Here is a 19982-nt window from a genome sequence, read left to right as displayed (position 1 = left end):
TTCTTTTACCGACCTACAACTCAAAACACAAACATACCAAATTTAACTTTGTAAATCCTCAAGCTAAAAGCAGTAATCTGGCAACTGGGTACTAGCCATGCTCCAGACCTCCCATCCTTATTAGAAAAATTCCCAAAGTTAGGACATTTAGCCTCAGAAATACAGAACTTGCTTTGGACACCCAAACCACAACTTCCTTGGCAAACTATTAACATATCGAACACTCTTAACAGATCCTATTCTGGCAAATATATATCACCTACAGCTTGGCAAAATATATCGAGCTCTCACTATAAAGTGAAAATCACACCTGCCTTAGCGCAAATGAGATTGTGGATCTCACCTATACAATGCCTATTGGATCAGTATGAAACTCCATCAGTTGGGTCTAGCGGACTCAAACCTTTGCTGGAACTGTAAATCAGAGCCCGACGACTTAGTACAGGTTACTTAATTGTACACTTATTCACTCATTATGGCTCCAAATTTAAACAGTGATGCAGCACTTTTGTAAGACTTCAATCTTCACGCCATTCCGGCTCTTATGCATTCTCACCAATACGACTGAGCCTCATAGATTTTAAACTAATTGAACTCATGCTGGCCATAGAAACAAGACTGATCCCTTCAGAACGGATAAGCTCCCTGAATATTTTATTACCTACATGGTGGGCCTGGATCCGCTTTGTCACAAGCACCGATATCATCCACTTCCAGAAATCACATCCACTATCTTCAGCCAGGAAACTGTGGAATGCTCTTGATGCGTGCTTACAACAGAACAAACCTCCTTAATCCACCCAAAGACAATTCCGCTTAATTTCTTGGAATAAGAGCATGCACTAGTTCTCCGATTCCGCTTGTATATACCACCACTACCAAAATTCCTGGACTATCAACCCTCTTTTTGTCTAGGCGTTCTCTACTCCTTTGCTTCTGTGCTGCTTTGTCCTTCTTTATTAGCAAAACCTGCTCTATATTGCCAGACTGAAGGTACATTTAGGACCTCAGTTTATGCTAGCACAACATTGTTAACAAAACAAAGCATAGAAACTACTGGTATGCACGTATACTGTGTTATAACCAATGAGAGACTATGTAAACAATACTCTTGATATCTTTATTCCTTTACTATGATGAGTAATATATATATGTTAAGTGCTGCCCTTCATTACATTGTATTGCACTGACTATATCTGTGCCGAAACATGTACCTTTGTACCTCGTATATATGTACTTTATTTCAATAAAGTTTTTCTGTATTAAAAAAAAGAATACCATAAATGCACATTATCGGGAATTAATTCTTGAACAATTGCACAAAAACAGAATCCAATTTTGAAGACAAAAACTTTTTAGAACACTTGTATACAATGAGTATATTATAAAGCATCTTGTTCATAAGAGCAAACCTACAAAGCATGTACTCCGTGTCAGACACTTTCACAGATTAACAATGCATTCCCAAAGAAACAATTTTCACATTTCCACTCAGAACTTCACATACTTTTATATACAAAAGCATACAATCTCTTCCGAAAGTATTACGTCTCCCACTCACGTTTCATTTCCACGTTTACCAATTGATAGGTAGGATGGGAGTGGAGGTTCAGAAAGGACAGCAGGGCTGGACAAGAAGGTTCAGGTAGGATCTCAACTTGTGTACTGCATTCCCTTTGAGGTTTTGTGCTGTAGCCACCATTAACACAGACATCAACCTTACCTTCCCTTTAACTTTGTTTTTCTCAGTGAGACACACAAAACACATGTCTAGAAATATACACACACACACACACACACACAAACACACGCACTCACACACGCACTCACACACGCACTCACTCACGCACTCACTCACACACGCGCTCACACACGCGCTCACACACGCGCTCACACACGCGCTCACACACACGCTCACACACACGCTCACACACACGCTCACACACACGCTCACACACACATGCTCACTACCTGTGTATGAAAACAGCTGTTCAACAAGGGCTATGGAAGGAAAACTTTTTGGGGGAAGGGGTGGAATCAGAAATTTCAGATTCAGCCCTCACAGTGATTTGACAAGCACCGAAAACGTATCTCAGAAGAGAAGTGCCCCACTGACTGCTGAATCACCAGACTAGAACTGGTAAATAATTGCATTACTGAATCATGCCTCCTCCCCTAATTATTCAAATTCACAATAATAAAAAAAAACATCAAAACGAAGGCAAGCTTAACAAATTACCTCCTTTAACTGCTCCATTTCTTCTCTGGTTCTCACAGCTATATTGTTAAAAGCCTTAAGTTTATTTGCCCATTCATCCAACTTTTTTGTATCAAGTTCAGGCTTTTCATCATCCTCTTTTTCTTTTTTTATTTCATTTTTATTGATTTCCTTCCCATCAGCTTCAGTTAGCGACTGAGGATCAAGGACAATTTTCAACTGCGATTCCAGGCTCAAATTCTTTGCTTTTAGCTCTTCCACTTCTTTTTCTAGAGATTCTATTTCATCCTAGAACAAGAACATGACCAACAGATGGTGAACATATGTTTGACAGCGCATTATTGCAGACTTTAGAATGGAGAGTACAAATACATTTTGCACAGAAGACTACTCTGTTATATTCGTTTGTACTAATATTTTAAAATTACAAATTTAGCATGTACACATTTGGAGCACATGTTTCCCAGATAGAAGGGGAGACTGCTCGTAAAAAGAAGCTTCTTATGTGATGGGGAAACTTATTGTAAGCACTTCAATTTCCATTTGCCTTTTCTGTCCTGTTTTGTTGTTGCACTATGGATAGAGTACTTACTATGCTCAGGCCAAGTCCTCACTAGCATAACGCACTAGTAATAGCAAAAGGACTATCTCTCTTCAGACTCAATGCTGTGTACACAAGGGATTTTGTAGCATAAAGTGCATGTAACATGTCTAGTAAAGGAGAACTGCTTCTGTAGAGCAGTGCACTGCTATTATAATACACTAGAAGCAAACGTCATTCCTTTCTAGCTGCCATGTTTCGGCATTTGGGTTGGCAAAAGGCAAGCAGCTTTACATTGGGTACCTAGAGGTGAAGGTATCAAATGCGGCCTCTGAATTTACTACATTCAAAAAGTATCAAGGTATAAACAGAGGCACTCTTAGAACCTTTAATCTTTTATTGGCTTTCCATACTTTCAGAATTGTTTTATGGCAGTGAGAAGTGTTGAGAACTCAAGACTATTTTTGAGTGGATTTCAACTCTTCAGAATGATTACAAATCACTAGTGGTGCAGATCCGAACCAGATATTAATTCAAGATTAGATGGACAAAGAATCTAGCACTGCCAATCACACAACTACAACACAGGAGTTCTATTATCACTCTCTCGTGCCCAAGGGGAATCATTATACATAAAACCCAGAGCAGCCACTCAAATTGGACAGCAATACTTCTGAAAGCACATTTTACATCTGAAAATTTTTTGGAGCAAAAGTAGTAAACCATGTAAGAGCAAAAACCATGTAAGAGCAAATTAGCACTGCTGAGCTATCTGAATTTCAGATGTTTTTGTTCCTCATACAATGGTACACAACGAATTCTATTAATGAGCTGTTAATGAAAAAGGCAGTCAGCCCAATAAGGATAACTTAATTCACCAGTGTTCAATATTCTTTAACGTTCAATTTATCTTTGAACCACTAGTTACATTTTTGCAGCATCTGTACAGGTCTTCCCTGGTTGAAAATATAGGATCAATCAAAATGCTTGAAAATGAATTGTTTGATCCAAATAACCAAATGATACTCTGCATGTGGAAGAATTAAACACCAAAATAATCAAACAAACATCCCATAAAAATGTTCAAATATAACAATTAACCTGGCGTTGTGTGACGACCATGGGAAGGCGTCCGGCTACACGATTAACTGGACGAAATCAGTGATTTATGTATTGCATGGCCCGGCTCCGACGCTTCCCCGTGACTGTCCACTGAAGATAGCGGACACCTCCTTCAAATATTTAGGAATCCATGTCGCACGAGATGAAACTGACTTTTATGAACAAAATTTAAAACCGCCGCTAGCTCGCCTACGACGCGACGTGCGGCACTGGAAGGCCCTACCACTGACGCAGCTAGGAAGGGCAGCGCTGTTCAAAATGATGGTGTTGCCACGATTCCTGTATGCGCTTGAAAATACCCCTTACTTGGTGCAACCGCGCTATTTCCAACAAGTGACGCCTATGGTATCCGGTCTTTTATGGGGAGACCCCCCAGCACGCATAGCGCATGTGAAGCTAAACAGGAGTTGGTACGAGGGGGGAATAGCCCTACCACACATTACTGGGCAGCACAACTTAAAGTCATTAACCACTGGTTGCACGTCCCACAGGACGACCCGGCCTATCAAGCAGACAGAATACAACTGGGCACACATAGCTTACTAGCGACACTCTATCACAAGGGACTGGCAGCGAAACTGATAGGAACGACAAAACATACGGTGGCACTGTGGTATAGAGCACAAACGAAACTTAAATGGGAAGGTGTCATCACGAAACTGACCCATCTGTGGGAAACTAAGGCGCTAGGTCATCTGCGACACAGCAAAGGGTTCTCGCAGTGGGACAATATTGGCATTTCCACGGTGGGAGACATGTGGACGGAGGGGGGGGGGGGTGTTTGGTCCCTTTCTCACTCCTTCAGCAGCAATATGACTTGGGTCCCAATGTAACATATCGATATGTCCAAATTAGAAATGCGCTGATGACAGCGATCCCTGAAGGCACGGAGGTCCCTGAAGCCTCCCCACTGGAAGATCGCTTACTCACCGACTTCATCCAAGCCAGTGCCACTTCCCTCACGTATCATAAATTATTGAATAACCTTCCTGACCCCTTGGGCAAGCTGCGAGAGAAATGGGTGGGCGAATTGGGAGACATGGGCGAGACGGACTGGAATGCAGCGCTGGCGTCCCCGAAAGAGGCGGGCATTTCAGCGAGGTTCAGACTTGTGCAGCTTAAGATACTACACAGCTTAAGATACTACACCGGATGTATTATACGAGGACTACACTCCACAAGCTCCACAGGGCCGCACAACCCTACTGTCTTCCGAGGGTGTGGGGAGGAAGGCACTTTCATCCACACTATGTGGGAATGCCCGATTATCGTGGACTACTGGAGACAGGTGATGCGCACCATTTCCCAGGCTTTGGAGGTATCACTCACACCAAACCCACGTAAATGCTTGTTAAATGTGTGGGACCCCAACGATCTAACACGCCAGGGTCAGTTGTGGGCCATTGTGGGCATTATGGTTGCAAAAAGGGATATAGCACAGAAGTGGGGGGCGGCGGACTCGCCTAATCTACCGCAATGGTGTAGGAACATGGATGCACTAATGGTGACGGAAAGAGCGATGTACAAGATGAGGGCTAACCCGAGAAAGTGGAATAAAATATGGCAGCCTTGGAATAGTTGCCGAGGAGATTTATGTGAACCATTACTGGAAGATTATATTGAAAGCTCAGGCGATGAGGGGGAGGATGACTGAGTGGCTCTAGCTGATTGACAAGGGAGGTGCTGGCATAGTTTGAGTCGATAGGTTTGCAATAGGTTATTGGGATGGATGCACAGCTGATGTGTTTGTTCGTTGTTTGTTTATTTATTTTGTGGGTTCACCGCAGGTGGCGTTATTACCCCTAAAACGCCGTAGTAAATGAGTAGTACGTGATTCCAGTTTCCCTTCTTACATTATATCCCTTCCTTGCTAGGTTTATGTTATATCAGGCACAATCCGTAAGAGAAGACATAACACAATTGTTACTGGGGAAGAATTAGTATTTGAATATGTCATATTTATGTTCAGGATGAATCTATATGCAAGACTGGAATGACACTCCCCTTCCCCAACTTATTCATTCTAAACAATTGGACCTTGTGTTTCATTTGGTGAGGAGGACAGCAAATGATTTGCTTATTTAGGTGAAACTTTGGTAATTGGCAATAGGCCGAAATATGCATACAGTGGTTATAATATATGCATTGTCAATATGCTTCGGTGCAAGACTGGTCAGGCTACTAAACCAATATTTTGTTAAATGAGACCAAAACATATTTGTTGTTCTCTTTGACAGCAGGAATATCCTTTACAATACATGAAAATTGGATTACACAAAAATGGCAATGAATGGCGCTGGTTACAAAAAAAGAGTTCATGAATATTCAAGCCTACCTTTGATTTATTATCAAGCATAGGAGGCTATGTAGTACGTTTGAATTGGCACCATGAGCGAGACCAGAGTCGGAAGTTTAGCATACCAAGGTGTAGGTACAATTCTAACGGGCAATGTTTTGGGTCCAGATAGAGAAATAGTACTGGAACTCTCAAATCAGTTAACTGTCATCTCAATAAGGCAGATGAGGATTTTCTGATTTGGCCACGTGCACCTTTGGTCCTGAAGAAAGCCTCACGAGCATCGTAGAAGGCTGAAACTAGTAGACCTACACTTATTGAGAGGAATATAGAGGTACATTTTCGCCTAAATTATATCCTATTGATGTTTTTACTTGTGCCATAGGACCCTTCTATTAACATTTTTTCAAAAGGGTATTTCCTATAAGTACTTTTAACATATATTTCACTACACATAGCACTTTCACTCTTCACAAAAAAAAATCCCGCTCCGCTGTAGACAGGCGTTGCAGCACAGCTGGATCGCACTCGGTGATCCAGCTGGGCCCCGATGATGAAGCATGCCATCTACCAGGTAGGTGGGTGAGGGGTTTCCTAACAACAGCATCCTGTGGTTAGCATTCAACGACCAGGTAATAGGGGACCATCCCTGACCTGTACCTGCTGAAGGTCTTGTCTTTGTTGTTCTATTATATATGCCAGGGGAAAAGGACAAGTACTATGGTCTATTCCTCGCTCTCTTGTTGTTACTATGATTTTCTGATTTTGCCTAAAACAAGGAAGGGTTCCCAAGTGATTGTCTCCTTGAGGGTTTGTGGCTCTAACCAATGGTGTAAAGCCTCTCAAATATTTTTGTTAGTGAGGGATGTACAGGGATAATGTTGCAGGAGACCGGACTCACCGATTCACCATCCATAATGGTTTTCTGACATTTTCTATTTTTGTCACTAGAGTGTATCAAGTTTGCCAGTCTGTAGGAATGGTTATGTTTATAAAAGCAACGCTTAAAATTTATGTTTATGTTATTGTTATTCCTATGAAAAGTAAAAATAGCTTTGAATTTTTCGTTAAATTTGTCCCAGGTCCTCTTAAGATTATAGATCTATCTATACATCTCCCGTCAGAATAAAATAACTATAAGGACAATGATCTATATGCCTAATAAGTATTATCCATATTTACAGAAGGCTATCCAACAATGGATACAATCATGGGTGGAAACTGGAATTACAGAATTATTGAACAAAGATGGCTCAGGAGAAATGGAGTTAACAAGGAGGGGTTTATTATATATTCCTGAGGCTATTTGTTACAGAGGCCGAATGCTACTATTAGAGTAATCATTTGTGGATGAATGGACATAGAAAAATGCTCTTGGTCTGTGATGACAGCATCACATACCCAATATAGACTATAAATGCAAATGATGTGCAATGCAGCCAATGCCACCTGTAGGAAACTTAGAAGGAGGCACAAATGTAGTCATTCTGTTTAATTCATCAAGTACGATGCATATTACAGTGTTCTTTCCAGAGTTTTGAAGAGTTGAAGCAAGCATCAAGTCTAATCTGTTGGTTCATTAGTTGCGCACTAACTGTGCACTTGTTTAGGAGTGCTTGTACATCTTTCTTTATAGAAAGCCAAAGAAGCCCACTGTTGAAACAGATCAAGGGTTTATGTATTCCAGGGGGCCAGATTATTGACAGCCATAGCACGAAAGGGCCAGTATTTATTGAAGAAGAGGTATGGATAACAAATACAGCGGTTTGCTATAGTAAAGAAGAAAAAGTTACTTACCTGCAGTAAAGATCTTTCTGGTGAACACTATCTACCAGCAGATTTCTCACCTGTACAACACCCCCCAGCATCCAGACTCTTCAAAGCACAAAGCTGCCGGTAGGGTAGGCTGGACTTAGTCAGCACCAAAAAAGGCGTTAGGCAACGCCATAAAGCCCACAAAGTGCCTTCTCCGGTGTGTCTACTTCAGTGTCCTTTTTTTCCAAGCCTTCAAGTCTAGAGGGAAGATTCACATCGATGATGGATTGCAGTAACAGAACACTGCAACACACTGCACTGTACAATGGGATCATATTAATTTTCACACCATGCAATATTTGCCCCATCTTCCAGAATGACCAGATTCAGTGGAGGGGTGATGAGCATACAAGATGACGTCTACCACCTCTGGCAGCAGCTGAAAAGAGCTCAGTTGACCCAGCTCAAATTCTAAGCATGAAGATGGAGGTCTTTGAGATTGGGGTGCAGAACCAGCCGTCCCGCCCCCTCAAAACTACAAAAGAAGGTCCTGCCTGAATGGAAGGTGGTGTGGGGGACAAATAGAGAAGCGCAGAAGGTCAGCCTACCACACCCTCCTCGGCCATACCGGGGCAGTAATAATGACTTGGGCTCGGTCTTGGTAAATCTTCCTCAAAACTCGAGGAATCAAGGGTATGGGGAGGGCGTAGTGCAGATGAAAGTTGCACCTCAACTGAAACATGTCCCTCAATGCTCCCCTCAACGGATCACGGAGGGTGCAGAACTGCTGGCATGGAGCTTGTTCCAAGGAGGTGAATAAGTCCACCTGAGGACTGCCCCATTGTGAGAAGATGTCTTGGTCTAACTCCGGTATCAGCTCAGGCATTCAGAAGTATGCATTCAGTAGGTCAAGTGATCACATTCAATTTCCAAGCTCCACCACCTGGAGAACTTGCGGAAGTTCAGGCTCCTGAGATCCAAAATCGGACTCAGACCGCCATCCTTCTTGGACAGCAGAAGTAACACACGTAAAAACAACCCTGGCACTTTCCTTCTTTGGCACATACTTCACCGCTACTTTGAGGAGAGCTACCACCTCCTGCTGAAAAGTGGTCAAATGTTTGGAAGGCAGGCAAGATGGTGGCAGGAATATGGAAGGGTGTAAACCTTAGCTACAATTTGAAGGACCCACTTGTCCAAAGTAATGGCCTGCTAGTCAGGAGAAAGGAGGAGACAAGCATACGTTCCCCCCCCCCACCACCACCACTACCACACGCACTGCATGGCTTTGGGGAAAGAAAACTAGGCCTGCTTCCCTGGAGGTGCAAGGAAGGAGGAAGTGGAGGAGGGTTGAAAGGTGGATCGATACCCCTTTCCTCACGTTCATCCTCTACCTGCGGCTCCAGTGCTGGTCGGTACTGTCTAGAAAGAAAAGGCAGATCCTCTCCAAAAGCCACGAAAGGAACACATAATAGTCGACAGTCCTTGTTCCGAGGTGAAATCTGAAGGCGTAAGGATCGGGATGTGGTCTTGCAAGTCTTGAAGTGCTCCAGCGCTGATTCGCCTGGTCATAAAACAGGCAGGCTCCATCAAAGAGAAGGTCCATTGGATTTGTCAGAGGAAAAGTTGAATGTCTTGAGCCAAGCCTGAAGTTGCACTGTGACTTAGGTACCAAAGGCTGATGCATCCTAGACATTCTGGGTCTAGGCTACCAGCTCCTGAAAGTTATCCTTCATGTTGGCTGGTGATATGTGGTAGAATCACATGGGCCATGTGATGGTTGTAACATGCAAGGAGACAGTTGGCATTAAGAGGATTGACGGCCGTACTGCAGAAAAACCCTTCTTGCCTCACGGTCAGAAAGGGTTCTACCAGACAGGGCTCTTGAACAAGAAGCTTGGATGACTAAGCTCTCAGATGACGGGTGCATTGAGAATAAAGCTGATCATCAGGAGCAGGGCATTCACAGTGGACCATGAGCGAGTTGACCGCCGGCGTAGAAGAGAAGCTATGATGGGCGTAAGCAATGCCTCCCTGAAGTGAGAACATCCGCCTTTGCTTGAGTGGTAGGTAGCTATAAGTCCAAAACCTCTACCACGTTCAGCATTAATTTGTTCAGTAACAAAACTTCTGTTAGTGGACCTGTAGTAAATTTCATGGCCAGCTTAGAGGAGGTATCCAAGCCACTGGCTGTTGAGGCCTTGAAAATCAAGAGGTTCCTGGTCCTGACCAGCACAAGTATCATAATTCATAATGTATAGGATCTAAATCCATCCCCAAAAAAATCGAGGAGGCGTGATCTGTAGGCCTACTCTTCAACAATCGCGAAGCCTCTCTGTGACAGTGGGCCTGGGGTTCAATCTTGAGCTGTGGCGCTTGCAGATTCGCATCTGGTGCCAAAGGAGGTGATGGCCGCAGCAGAGGAGGTGGAGGCAGAGCAGTCTATGGCATTGGTTGTGGTACTGAGAAGCAGATTGCTCAGTCAAAATGGTGGGAAGAATCCAAAGGTGTGGTGCCATACGGTGTTTGTCAAAAAGGCAGAAACAGCAGCGTGTATGTTGAGATTGCTGGGCCTGAAGATGCACCGGAAAGCATCGCTGCTTTTGCGGACAGCATGGGAAACCATGGAGATAAAAAAACAGCTGGATCAGATCCAGAGTCAGGAACTCCTGGAAAGACGGCGCCAAAGGCTTGTGAGGTCGAGGCAGAGGCACTTATGTTTCCTGGAATAAAAGCCTGTCGGGAGCCAGGTCGATGGAAGGAGCGGGGCGGAGCATCAGGTCTACAAGTTCCAGTTCCGAAGAGGTTCCTCTTCTTTTAACCCGATGAAGAAGATGGAGAATGGGAAAGATGTTAAGAACATTTTCAACAGTGACGTTCATCCTTCGTCCTGGTCAAAAAGAGCTTGGCCTTTTGTTGCTTGATGGCCTTTGGATGCATGGAAAACCATGAGGAGCAGGACCTGGAGTCATGGTCGAACTCTAGACACCAGAAGATACCCTAGACACATCTGTACTTCAACTCCCTACATGGTATATTTATAACATTTTTTTTAGGACGAGACATGGTACTGCTTTCTGATAAACACTTTCAGTGTAAGGAAAAAATACCCTACGAGAATCAAAGCTCCTGATCTGCGTTGAAGACACACAAAAAAGAGAACCGACGTTGGGCAGGAACATTATGGCCTCAAAGGTACCGCCCAACGTCACTTCCAGCGTCCCACACCAGTGACTTCGTTGCTTTGAAGTTTCCACATCCAATCTGAAGCCTAGGGTTGTTTTGCAGGGGAGGAATCTGCAAGTAGATACGAGTATCCATTAGAGCTAATCCTCTTATTGGGTATGTCTGCTAGAAGACAAGTGGTCAAGTAAAGGCATCCAATTCTCCCAAAATGAGAAATGGAATGCCATTACTATGTGGACAGAAAAGGCAAGGGTTTAAGCTGTAGATTGGAGATGTGAAAGTCCTTGAAAACGATCTGCAAGTGATAAACTAAAAACAGCCAGAATAAAAACCCAACATGTGCATCTCCGACAGACAACTTGCAGACTATAAAGACAGCAGATTCCTAAGGCTGAGATGACTTCAGTATGTGCACTGAAAACTTGAGGTAGGGCATACTGTGAGCAAATATTTCCTGGATTGCTGCAGCTCTTTGTCCTAAAAGGTGTAGTGCTGTTCTCAGGGATAAGCTTACAAAAGTGAGAGGTCACAGAATGTATTCAATCCAAAACAGTATTAAAAATATTAGGTTCAAGAATATTTGCATTTTCAGGACTGATCTGTACAAGGAAAGAAGCACATCTTTAGCAGTTAAATTGCGAGTGAAATGAGTCAAAGCAGGGGGCAATATCAGACTAATGAAGCATTAAACGCTGATAAATTTTAGTAAGACCTATAAACTTTTGGACAACTTTAACAATCCCTTGTGGGAACCATTTTAGCATGGCTTATACAATTTCGGTATTTATGGTCTCTTAGGTGATTTCACATATTGAAGGAATTACACACGGGAATGTCCGTTCATGGTATATGGGCTTGTATTCCAGGTGTCACCTAATCTAGTGCTGGCACACAAGCCTATGCCTGTACCGGACAATGTGAAGTTCTGGACCGTTTCTATGACCTGGTGGGTACACCAAGTGTACCTTCATTGCAGGCTGTGGACTACTATCCCGGTCCTGTGTACAGTGCATAACGCTCTATTGGCAGCAGATCATTAAAAAAAAAAAAAATTAAGAAGAATAGATCGGCACCGTGATCAGAACTTTGTTTCGCATCACTGGAGTGATGTAAAATTCTTCTACTATGTTTATGCCCAGACTCTTGCGCTGGCATCCTGTGTGTATGCCAAGGGTGTGTGCATGTGTAGAGCCTAAAACAAAAGTGAGGTAATAAACTATGTGCTTGCATGAGCCGGAGTAATGAAGGCCAGAGGGATCCATTTGGATGTCCCAGACATATCAAAGCACAAGACGGAGGTTGAAGACTTCGCTCCAAGACAGTGGAAGTGTATTGCATGCATTCCTGTGGCTGGAGGCAAGGATATCTAGACACTGGAGAGAGGAGGATAGAGACAAGGGTACTTTTAGAAATTCCATGAAACCTTTTTTTGCAAGGAACGGATAGTCTTCCTGAGCTTTGTCATCTGGTAGTTGGCAAGGATAAGGGGTGGAACTGCTGTGACAGGTGAAAAGTAACTAGACGAGACCTGCCTTTTTGTCTTTCCTCGATTCCTCCTTCTGTTGGGCTGATGACAGCCAAGTACAGAAATCTCACACCGCTTTGTGCTTCTTTTATGGTTCTCCAGGGTGGGGAAAGCTCCAGTGCTCCTTGCTGTGAGAAGCATCACTCCATGCAAAGGTGCAAAGGCTGCGGAGTGTGTGGAATTGCCTTAGGAGGAGACACACATAAAAGAAGAACCACCCTAAAACCAGTTCAACAGGCCGAGACAGAGGATCCACATCCCGGTCTTTAGGTTGTGTATAAGAAAAGAGCCAAAAGCCAACCTACTTTGTCCCAAACCCTTTATGACTAGGGAAGAGAGTGCACCACAGAGCATGTAAAGACTTCTGAGCAACCAAGGCTGGTGTCCGCCCGACATCCAGGCTCTCAGAGACGAGGTAATATTTACCTGAAGCCTGCACTTTGTTGGAAGAAATGTGGATCTGCCTGAAGAACCTAGAAGACCATCTACCTTTTGAAAAAGAATGTGTCAGCCTAGCCCTGCAGGAAGAGAGACTGTCAAGGAGAAGAGAGCCCAGTGATTCGCCAGTGGCAGTGGGACATTCAGAGAGGGTGCTGACTGCGCCAGAGTGTGATAGATCGGACCAGCGTCAAGTTGGCCCAATGGTCTCTCATCCAAGATTCTCAGGGGGGACCCAACTGTTGTGATCATCATAAGCCCAGAAGGAGCCTCAACTGGGAGACAGTCATAAGCTTAAACGTGGCTGCAACTGCCTGATCATCATAGGCTCAGTTGGAGGGCAACTGTATGACCCTCATTTGCCTAGTGGTGGCCTCATCTACCTCTGGCACAGTCTGCATAACAACTACCTTGACCACCAGTGGTTCAATCTCAGCTGAGACCGTCCGAAGCCCAGGTAGTGCACATCAATGAGACTGTTGCGGCTAGATCTGCATTATATCTCGGTACAGCGGACTCAGCTCACTAAGGTTGGGCAGGCGCGTAGAGATATGCCCTGCACCCAGTTGTATGACAGAACAACAAATGCAATTACTTTGAATGCCTTAACATGGTCATAACCACAACCGAGTCTTTTCCACACATGCCTTTATAACAAATTTCGCTGTAGAGGAATGATTAGTAAAGGTAAATGAGTGGTCAAGTTTATATTCGAGCCCCCCACCCTGAGGCCTAAAAACCTGCCCTTAAAGCTACCCCAACCACAGCTGTAAAAACACCCTTGCATCCGGCCTAATCCCTAAAACCAACCCCTAACCCTAAAAACTACCCTCGCCCTCCCATCCTGAGCTCTAAAAATCGTCCGCCAGCCCTAAAAACGAGCCAATAACAGCTCTAAAAACGATCTCGATCACCCGCCCTGAGCCCTAAAACCCAGCTCCCTGCCCTGAAAAATATCCGAGCACCCTGCCCTGAGCCCTAAAACCCCAGGCTAGACCGATGGCTGCCTTTAACCACGCATATGCCTTTAAAACGGAAATAGTTGTAAAAGAATATGCGTGGTAAAAACATATGCGTAGTAAAGGCATATATGCGTGCGAAAGGCATATATGCGTGCGAAAGGCATATATGCGTGCGAAAGGCATATATGCGTGAGAAAGGCATATATGCGTGCGAAAGGCATATATGCGTGCGAAAGGCATATATGCGTGCGAAAGGCATATATGCGTGCGAAAGGCATATATGCGTGCAAAAGCCATATATGCGTGCGAAAGCCATATATGCATGCGAAAGCCATATATGCATGCGAAAGCCATATATGCATGCAAAAGCCATATATGCGTGCAAAAGCCATATATGCGTGCAAAAGCCATATATGCGTGCAAAAGCCATATATGCGTGCAAAAGCCATGCATGCGTGCAAAAGGCATATATGCATGCAAAAGGCATATATGCGTGCAAAAGGCATATATGCGTGCAAAAGGCCTATATGCGTGCAAAAGGCATATATGTGTGCGAAACGCATGTATGCGTGCGAAACGCATGTATGCGTGTGAAACGCATATATGCGTGGTAACGCGTGCGTTGAAAAGGCACATGTGGTTTACATCTTGTTGTTGATGCAGTTTAACCCTGCACCCGGCTTCCACATCCAGCTCAGAGAATGTGTTGCTCCCCATGGTCCCCGTAGTAGGTGCACGGAAGAGAACCTGCAAGGTACGATAGAGGACTTGAAAGTACCACCCCAATACTGCAAAAGGTAAAATGGACATGGAATTCACATTTGACTGGAAACAAGGAAATTTTCCACCTGTATTTCATTCACACTATTTAATGTTTTCCCAGAGAATTGGGACCCAGCAGATAGGGGGCCACCCATGAAAGGATTAAGAGAGAGTGAGCAATGCAAATATAGCACCACAAAGAGGAATTGCAACTAATGTGGATACACACTACATTGTGTAGTATTTAGTACAACTCTGTGATAAAAAGAACTTTCTTTCTTTGAAAAGATAAGCACTGGGCTAGACATTGGAGTTATTGTCTGATAGTTGATTTTTAAGTGCTGAGCTTCAGCACCCCATATTACTCCTAGATAAGCCAGTGACTGCTCGCCCTTGTTACCCTGAGAGGCAAGGTCGGAAGAGGTTGATATTGGCCAAATTCGCAGAGCCATAGTAGGATGGGTCCCAGAACACCAGTGGCAAATTAACTCAAACCCAATAGCGGAGACACAGTAGCTGTGGTGTGCCATATGGACCCTCCTCCCCCCTCCGCACTCGGGCCGACTGGATCCCTTCACGTAGAGAGGATGCTGCCATAAAAGGTGCAACTCTGTTGGCACATTTTAAGACCGGTTCAAGCATGTTGTGAAAGTATACAAGGATATCATTAGGATAGACCAGCAAGACCACCTTAATAAGGTCATGACTTTGGTAATCAACCAAGTATTAAAAAGCTACAGCGGCCCTACATATCTCAAACTGCATTCCTGTATACGGATATCCATACTTAGTATTGATAGCTATCCTCCATTCCCCATATAAATAAAGGGCGAGGCGGGGTGGAGCCCCGCTGACAGTAAGGGGTGGGAAGAATCACATTTAACAATATTAGCAGGCCCCTTAAAACACCATAGCATCAAAATATGTTCATGTTTTTAGCTACCTAAATGCCATGCAGCAGTTAGAGTATTTAAATCAATTAGTTCCAACAGGAGTTAACAGGAGTATTAATTCACGGGTTCTATTTTACAGTTTGATTTCTGGGAGCTAATCACTGTAGATCATGCATCAACAACCCTATCCCAGTTTTAATCACATGTGGAGATACAACTGAGAGTGAGGGTTGTAGATGATTTACCTTATGTACTAGGTTTTTGCGAGAGCCTGTTTTGTGCATCTGGCCAAGTCCACCTGCCCCGAATGAGATCTGGTGGGACAGAGTTACATAGATGGTTTCATTTTGAACCGAAAGCCTGCAAGTTACTAATTCTGAAAGTTAGAGAAGATCCATTTTATTCCCGAATATAGTTTACTAGTGCACCTTGATCAGTGATCTATTTAGAGCTGTAGTTGCCAAGGGGAGAGGGGCACTCATTTCTTGAGTTAATCATGCTGTTTACAAAGACAGGATGGCTAATTTCCAATATTTGCTTATAAATCGGCTGCAGGGTGCAGCTGCTACTGCTGGGTACCCATCTTTATCAATACAGCTTAGTTGTTGGACTTAGTAGTGGAGGCAAAACTGTAGAAGTTTTGCCAACAATTGCACAATCATGGTGGCTGTGCAGAAGCGGTCTCCTGCTTCTTTTAGTGATGTTGTGTGGCAATGCAGGCAGGCTAAGCCCACTCTGTACAGCTCTCATTGCGAATGTTTGCACTGTGTGAAAGCATGTAAACATGCTGCTTCAACCACTTTGTTTGTTCCAAAAACTGTGGCCTGACTGACAATGACTGCAGGAGGGTGGATTATGGTGGGGTCTCATGGTGCTCCCTGGCTTATGGAAGCATTCGAACCAGGATCATCTAAGGGACCACGTGATTTCTGGCATCTTTGGGGCTTGTCATATTGTGTTGATTTTGGCCGCTGGAAACATTGGCGCAACAATGTGCACCCTTTACAGGAGTTAAAAACTCAATGCTTTGTGGTTTTATCTAAACCTCTCCAAAACTGTTGGAATTTATTTGCTGTTTTATATAGTTCGAACCAAACCCAACAGAGAGCATAGCCCCTTCTATAAGAGAATTAGATAGTAATAAAAGAGGCGACAATCTGGGAAAACTACAGCATGTTCAATTTTCTAGTGGTGGGGGAAGCATGCAGAGAGGGGAAGTCTTTACTGTGAAGTTAGGAATGTTCTGCAAAATGGACGGAGGGTGGAAAGTTATGTACAGGTTCGGTACCCACCAAACTTTAGATATGGTAGTGGACGTTATGCAAGAACAGTCCATGAGTGATGTGCCATCTAAGCTGGCTCCAATTTTGAGACTTACGGTGTCTGGGAAGAGCAGTTCTTAGAGTTCTTTCTTGAGAGCGGCACAGGAGGGGTTAACTCTTTAGGGAGGGGAAAGCGGTTTCAAAAGCTTAAAGAACAATTGATGGATGGAATGCTGAACAAGGTCAAACATTCACCCCCAATACGGAGTTCTGGGCCTAAATTCATTGTTTGTTTGGGGTATGGCCAGAAATGGGTCCCGTGCGCTCCATGCCACTGGAGTCAAGCCAGTCTGGCTGATGAGGGGTGATACCCCGAAATTTGGCTTGGCAGTTCGGGCAGGACTGTTCCCATGGGCAGCAGGGTCAAGACTGATTTGCATATTGCTGGGTCCAAACTGGGGTGTCATAGTGATCACAAAAACGATGGATTTAACCCAGTTCTGAGACTGTGATGGAAATGTTTCATCCATCATCTGTTCCTTTTGCATTTGTAACCCTAATTGGGACAGATATGCCTAGACGTGGGTTCCATGCTCACTGTGCCACTGGATTCAAGCTAGCATGGCTAATGAGAGGTGCAATACCCCGAAACAGGTCCCAGTATGCTCGTTTCCGGTTCAGGAGTACCTGGCTTGGCAGTTCAGGCTGCACTGTTCCCATAGGTTGCAGGGTCAAGAATGATATGCATTTGGCTGGGTCCAAACTGAGGTAGTATGGTAAACAAAAACAAAACAAACAACAAAAAAAAGGATTTAACCCAGATCTTTGAATTGGGGTGAATGTTTGATTTGTTCAGCATTCCGTCCATCATCTGTTTTTTTTCGTATTTGTATCAAAAGCTTGGGACGCTTCTTGAGAAAGACTGGCTCAGGGTTCATGAAGGTTTGATAGATGGAATGATCTTGAACCGTTGGAGATGAGGACAGCTTTCTGAATCACCATGTAGGGCCATGTGGACAATACTGGCCAGCTTGAGAATGCATCTCGCCTCAATGAGGAGCAATTTTAAGGTCATTAGAATGAGTGTGATATACTCTAATCTTCTTTGGTCTGATACCAGTCTTGGTGAAAAAAATCTGCTTTTTGGGGGAGGTGGTGGCTCATGTCTTAACTGAGATTTTGTCTGACAGACACCCTTGAGCTGAGGTGGGGCTTTGAGAAGGGGTACTTTCGGGACAGGGTACTGAAAGTTACTCCAGTTCCCATCACTTTCTACTCTTCTCATGTTTAGGGTCAGCAATACAACTAATTTTCTATTTTTTAAGAGTATCTTTACTAGAACTGGTTTTGCTAGGTTCTTTTAATCTTTTGTTTCTCCGTGTATCTACCTTTCCAGATTTACAGAACATTTGCAACATTACATTTATCTGTTTAACCAATTCATCTTTTTTAATGAGCCACTTTGTATTAAAGCGTTATATAAAAAATGTATTTTAAAAAAACACAGCAAATGGAAATGCCTGCCAATTGGCTACTGGCATATGCACTCTTCATCTCACTTAATACATGCATATAAACATGTTCTCTAACTGTGTACATCATGTCCTTACGATCGAGCCTAAAAATGTAGTCAAATTGCAATAACTATTGCTACATTCTAAGCAATGACTAGCTGATTCAACTAGAGTATTGCAACTGGTGTATTAATCCCAATTTGAATGACAACACCAAAATACCAGCTGTTTATGTACCTTGATAAATGCACTACAAAATATGAACAAGTTGCATGTGTTAACGTTAGTCCTAGGACAATTAAAATATAGAAGCAAGGATACATCAAATGGAAAAGTTGGAGAAAAAAAAATTAGTGACTATATGTATTCCTCGGATTGATCAGTTTCTCAATCAAACTGTGTAGACATATCAAGAAAGCAGATGATAACTGTAAAGCGCATAAAAGGTGAGCATCATGTGTATGTTGGTTACCTCATATTCTTTGTGGAGAAGTTCAAGTCTTGTTTTGCGAAGATGTTTTCTTACTGTATGGGTAAATATGCATTCATTTTCCCCTGTACCACCTACAAAAACAACCAGTTGCATCGATTAAAATAATGCCTTTTAAATGGATCGCTTAGACGACTAGTAAAATGCCAAGCATGATATAGAGGCCACAGTAGTTGCATACTTACTTCATGTAACATAGAGACATCCATTTCGTTCGTAAGTAGAACACCTTTCTGAGCAACAAAATTTAGAAAATGAACCACGAAGCACATCAAGTTTGTCTATTGTCACCCATAGGGCCACTCCCCTCGCCACTTTCACTCTAGTCTCAAGACACTAATGTGGCAAGGAGAATATCATTGTTGGCCTGCACTCTTCACAAGACACTTCAATCTACTAAGCTCTGCTACTCTTCTTCTTTAAAAGTCATCCTTCAGAAAAGAACAGTATGTACAAGGTAAGAAACTATTTCACTGACAGCAGTACAAACTCCTACTTTGAAGTCTTCAAAGTAGAAATGAAAAGTCTGCGATTCAGCCATTCCTGCCACTTGTAACCAGTCTCTAGAGTAAGTAAGCTTATTTCTTTTTAACTCCTCTACACTAAACACTTGATATATGTCTGGTTATTGTAGATGTATCAAATTACTGTTTAATTTTTTAATATGTATTTTAACAGTGTTCCTGTGTATATTTTTGTATCTCAAGGAATTTGCACCTCTGTAAAGTGGTAAGTGTTGCACGGATTCTGATCTGAGCTATATAAAAGCAAAAACAAATACAACACAATTATAAAAATCTCCACATTCTGAAAAGCTTCACTGAGTTTGAAGTACCAGATACTCTAAAGAGAGCTGCTCACAGGTCCTTTTGAGAAGAATTAATCACAAAGACACAAATAAGGATTAGGGGTGGTCAGAATTTGCATAGTCTCGCTACGCAAAGCTCCCCAAAACGGTAAAAATCTCCGCTAGCACGCAAAAGTCCTGCGAACACTCAGAATTTCTTGTTCCGCCCGT

The 19982-nt window shown here is 43.3% G+C and overlaps 1 protein-coding gene across 1 annotated transcript in view; it reads right to left on the bottom strand.

The window, feature by feature from the left end:
• The window catches only part of OBI1 (ORC ubiquitin ligase 1), a 155747-nt gene that overhangs the window by 75318 nt on the left and 60447 nt on the right, over window positions 1-19982 (bottom strand). Inside the window, exons 3-4 of the mRNA XM_086934821.1 lie at window positions 18947-19038; window positions 2240-2506 (exon numbers count right to left, since the gene is read on the bottom strand). Of these exons, the coding sequence (XP_086790947.1) occupies window positions 2240-2506; window positions 18947-19038 (359 nt within the window). The remainder of the gene's footprint in view (window positions 1-2239; window positions 2507-18946; window positions 19039-19982) is intronic.

Source organism: Lissotriton vulgaris, chromosome 8 (assembly GCF_964263255.1).
Source record: "Lissotriton vulgaris chromosome 8, aLisVul1.2, whole genome shotgun sequence".
Classification (NCBI taxonomy): domain Eukaryota; kingdom Metazoa; phylum Chordata; class Amphibia; order Caudata; family Salamandridae; genus Lissotriton; species Lissotriton vulgaris.
The sequence above is the reverse complement of the archived record's forward strand: the minus strand, read 5'-3'. Positions and strand labels throughout refer to the sequence as shown.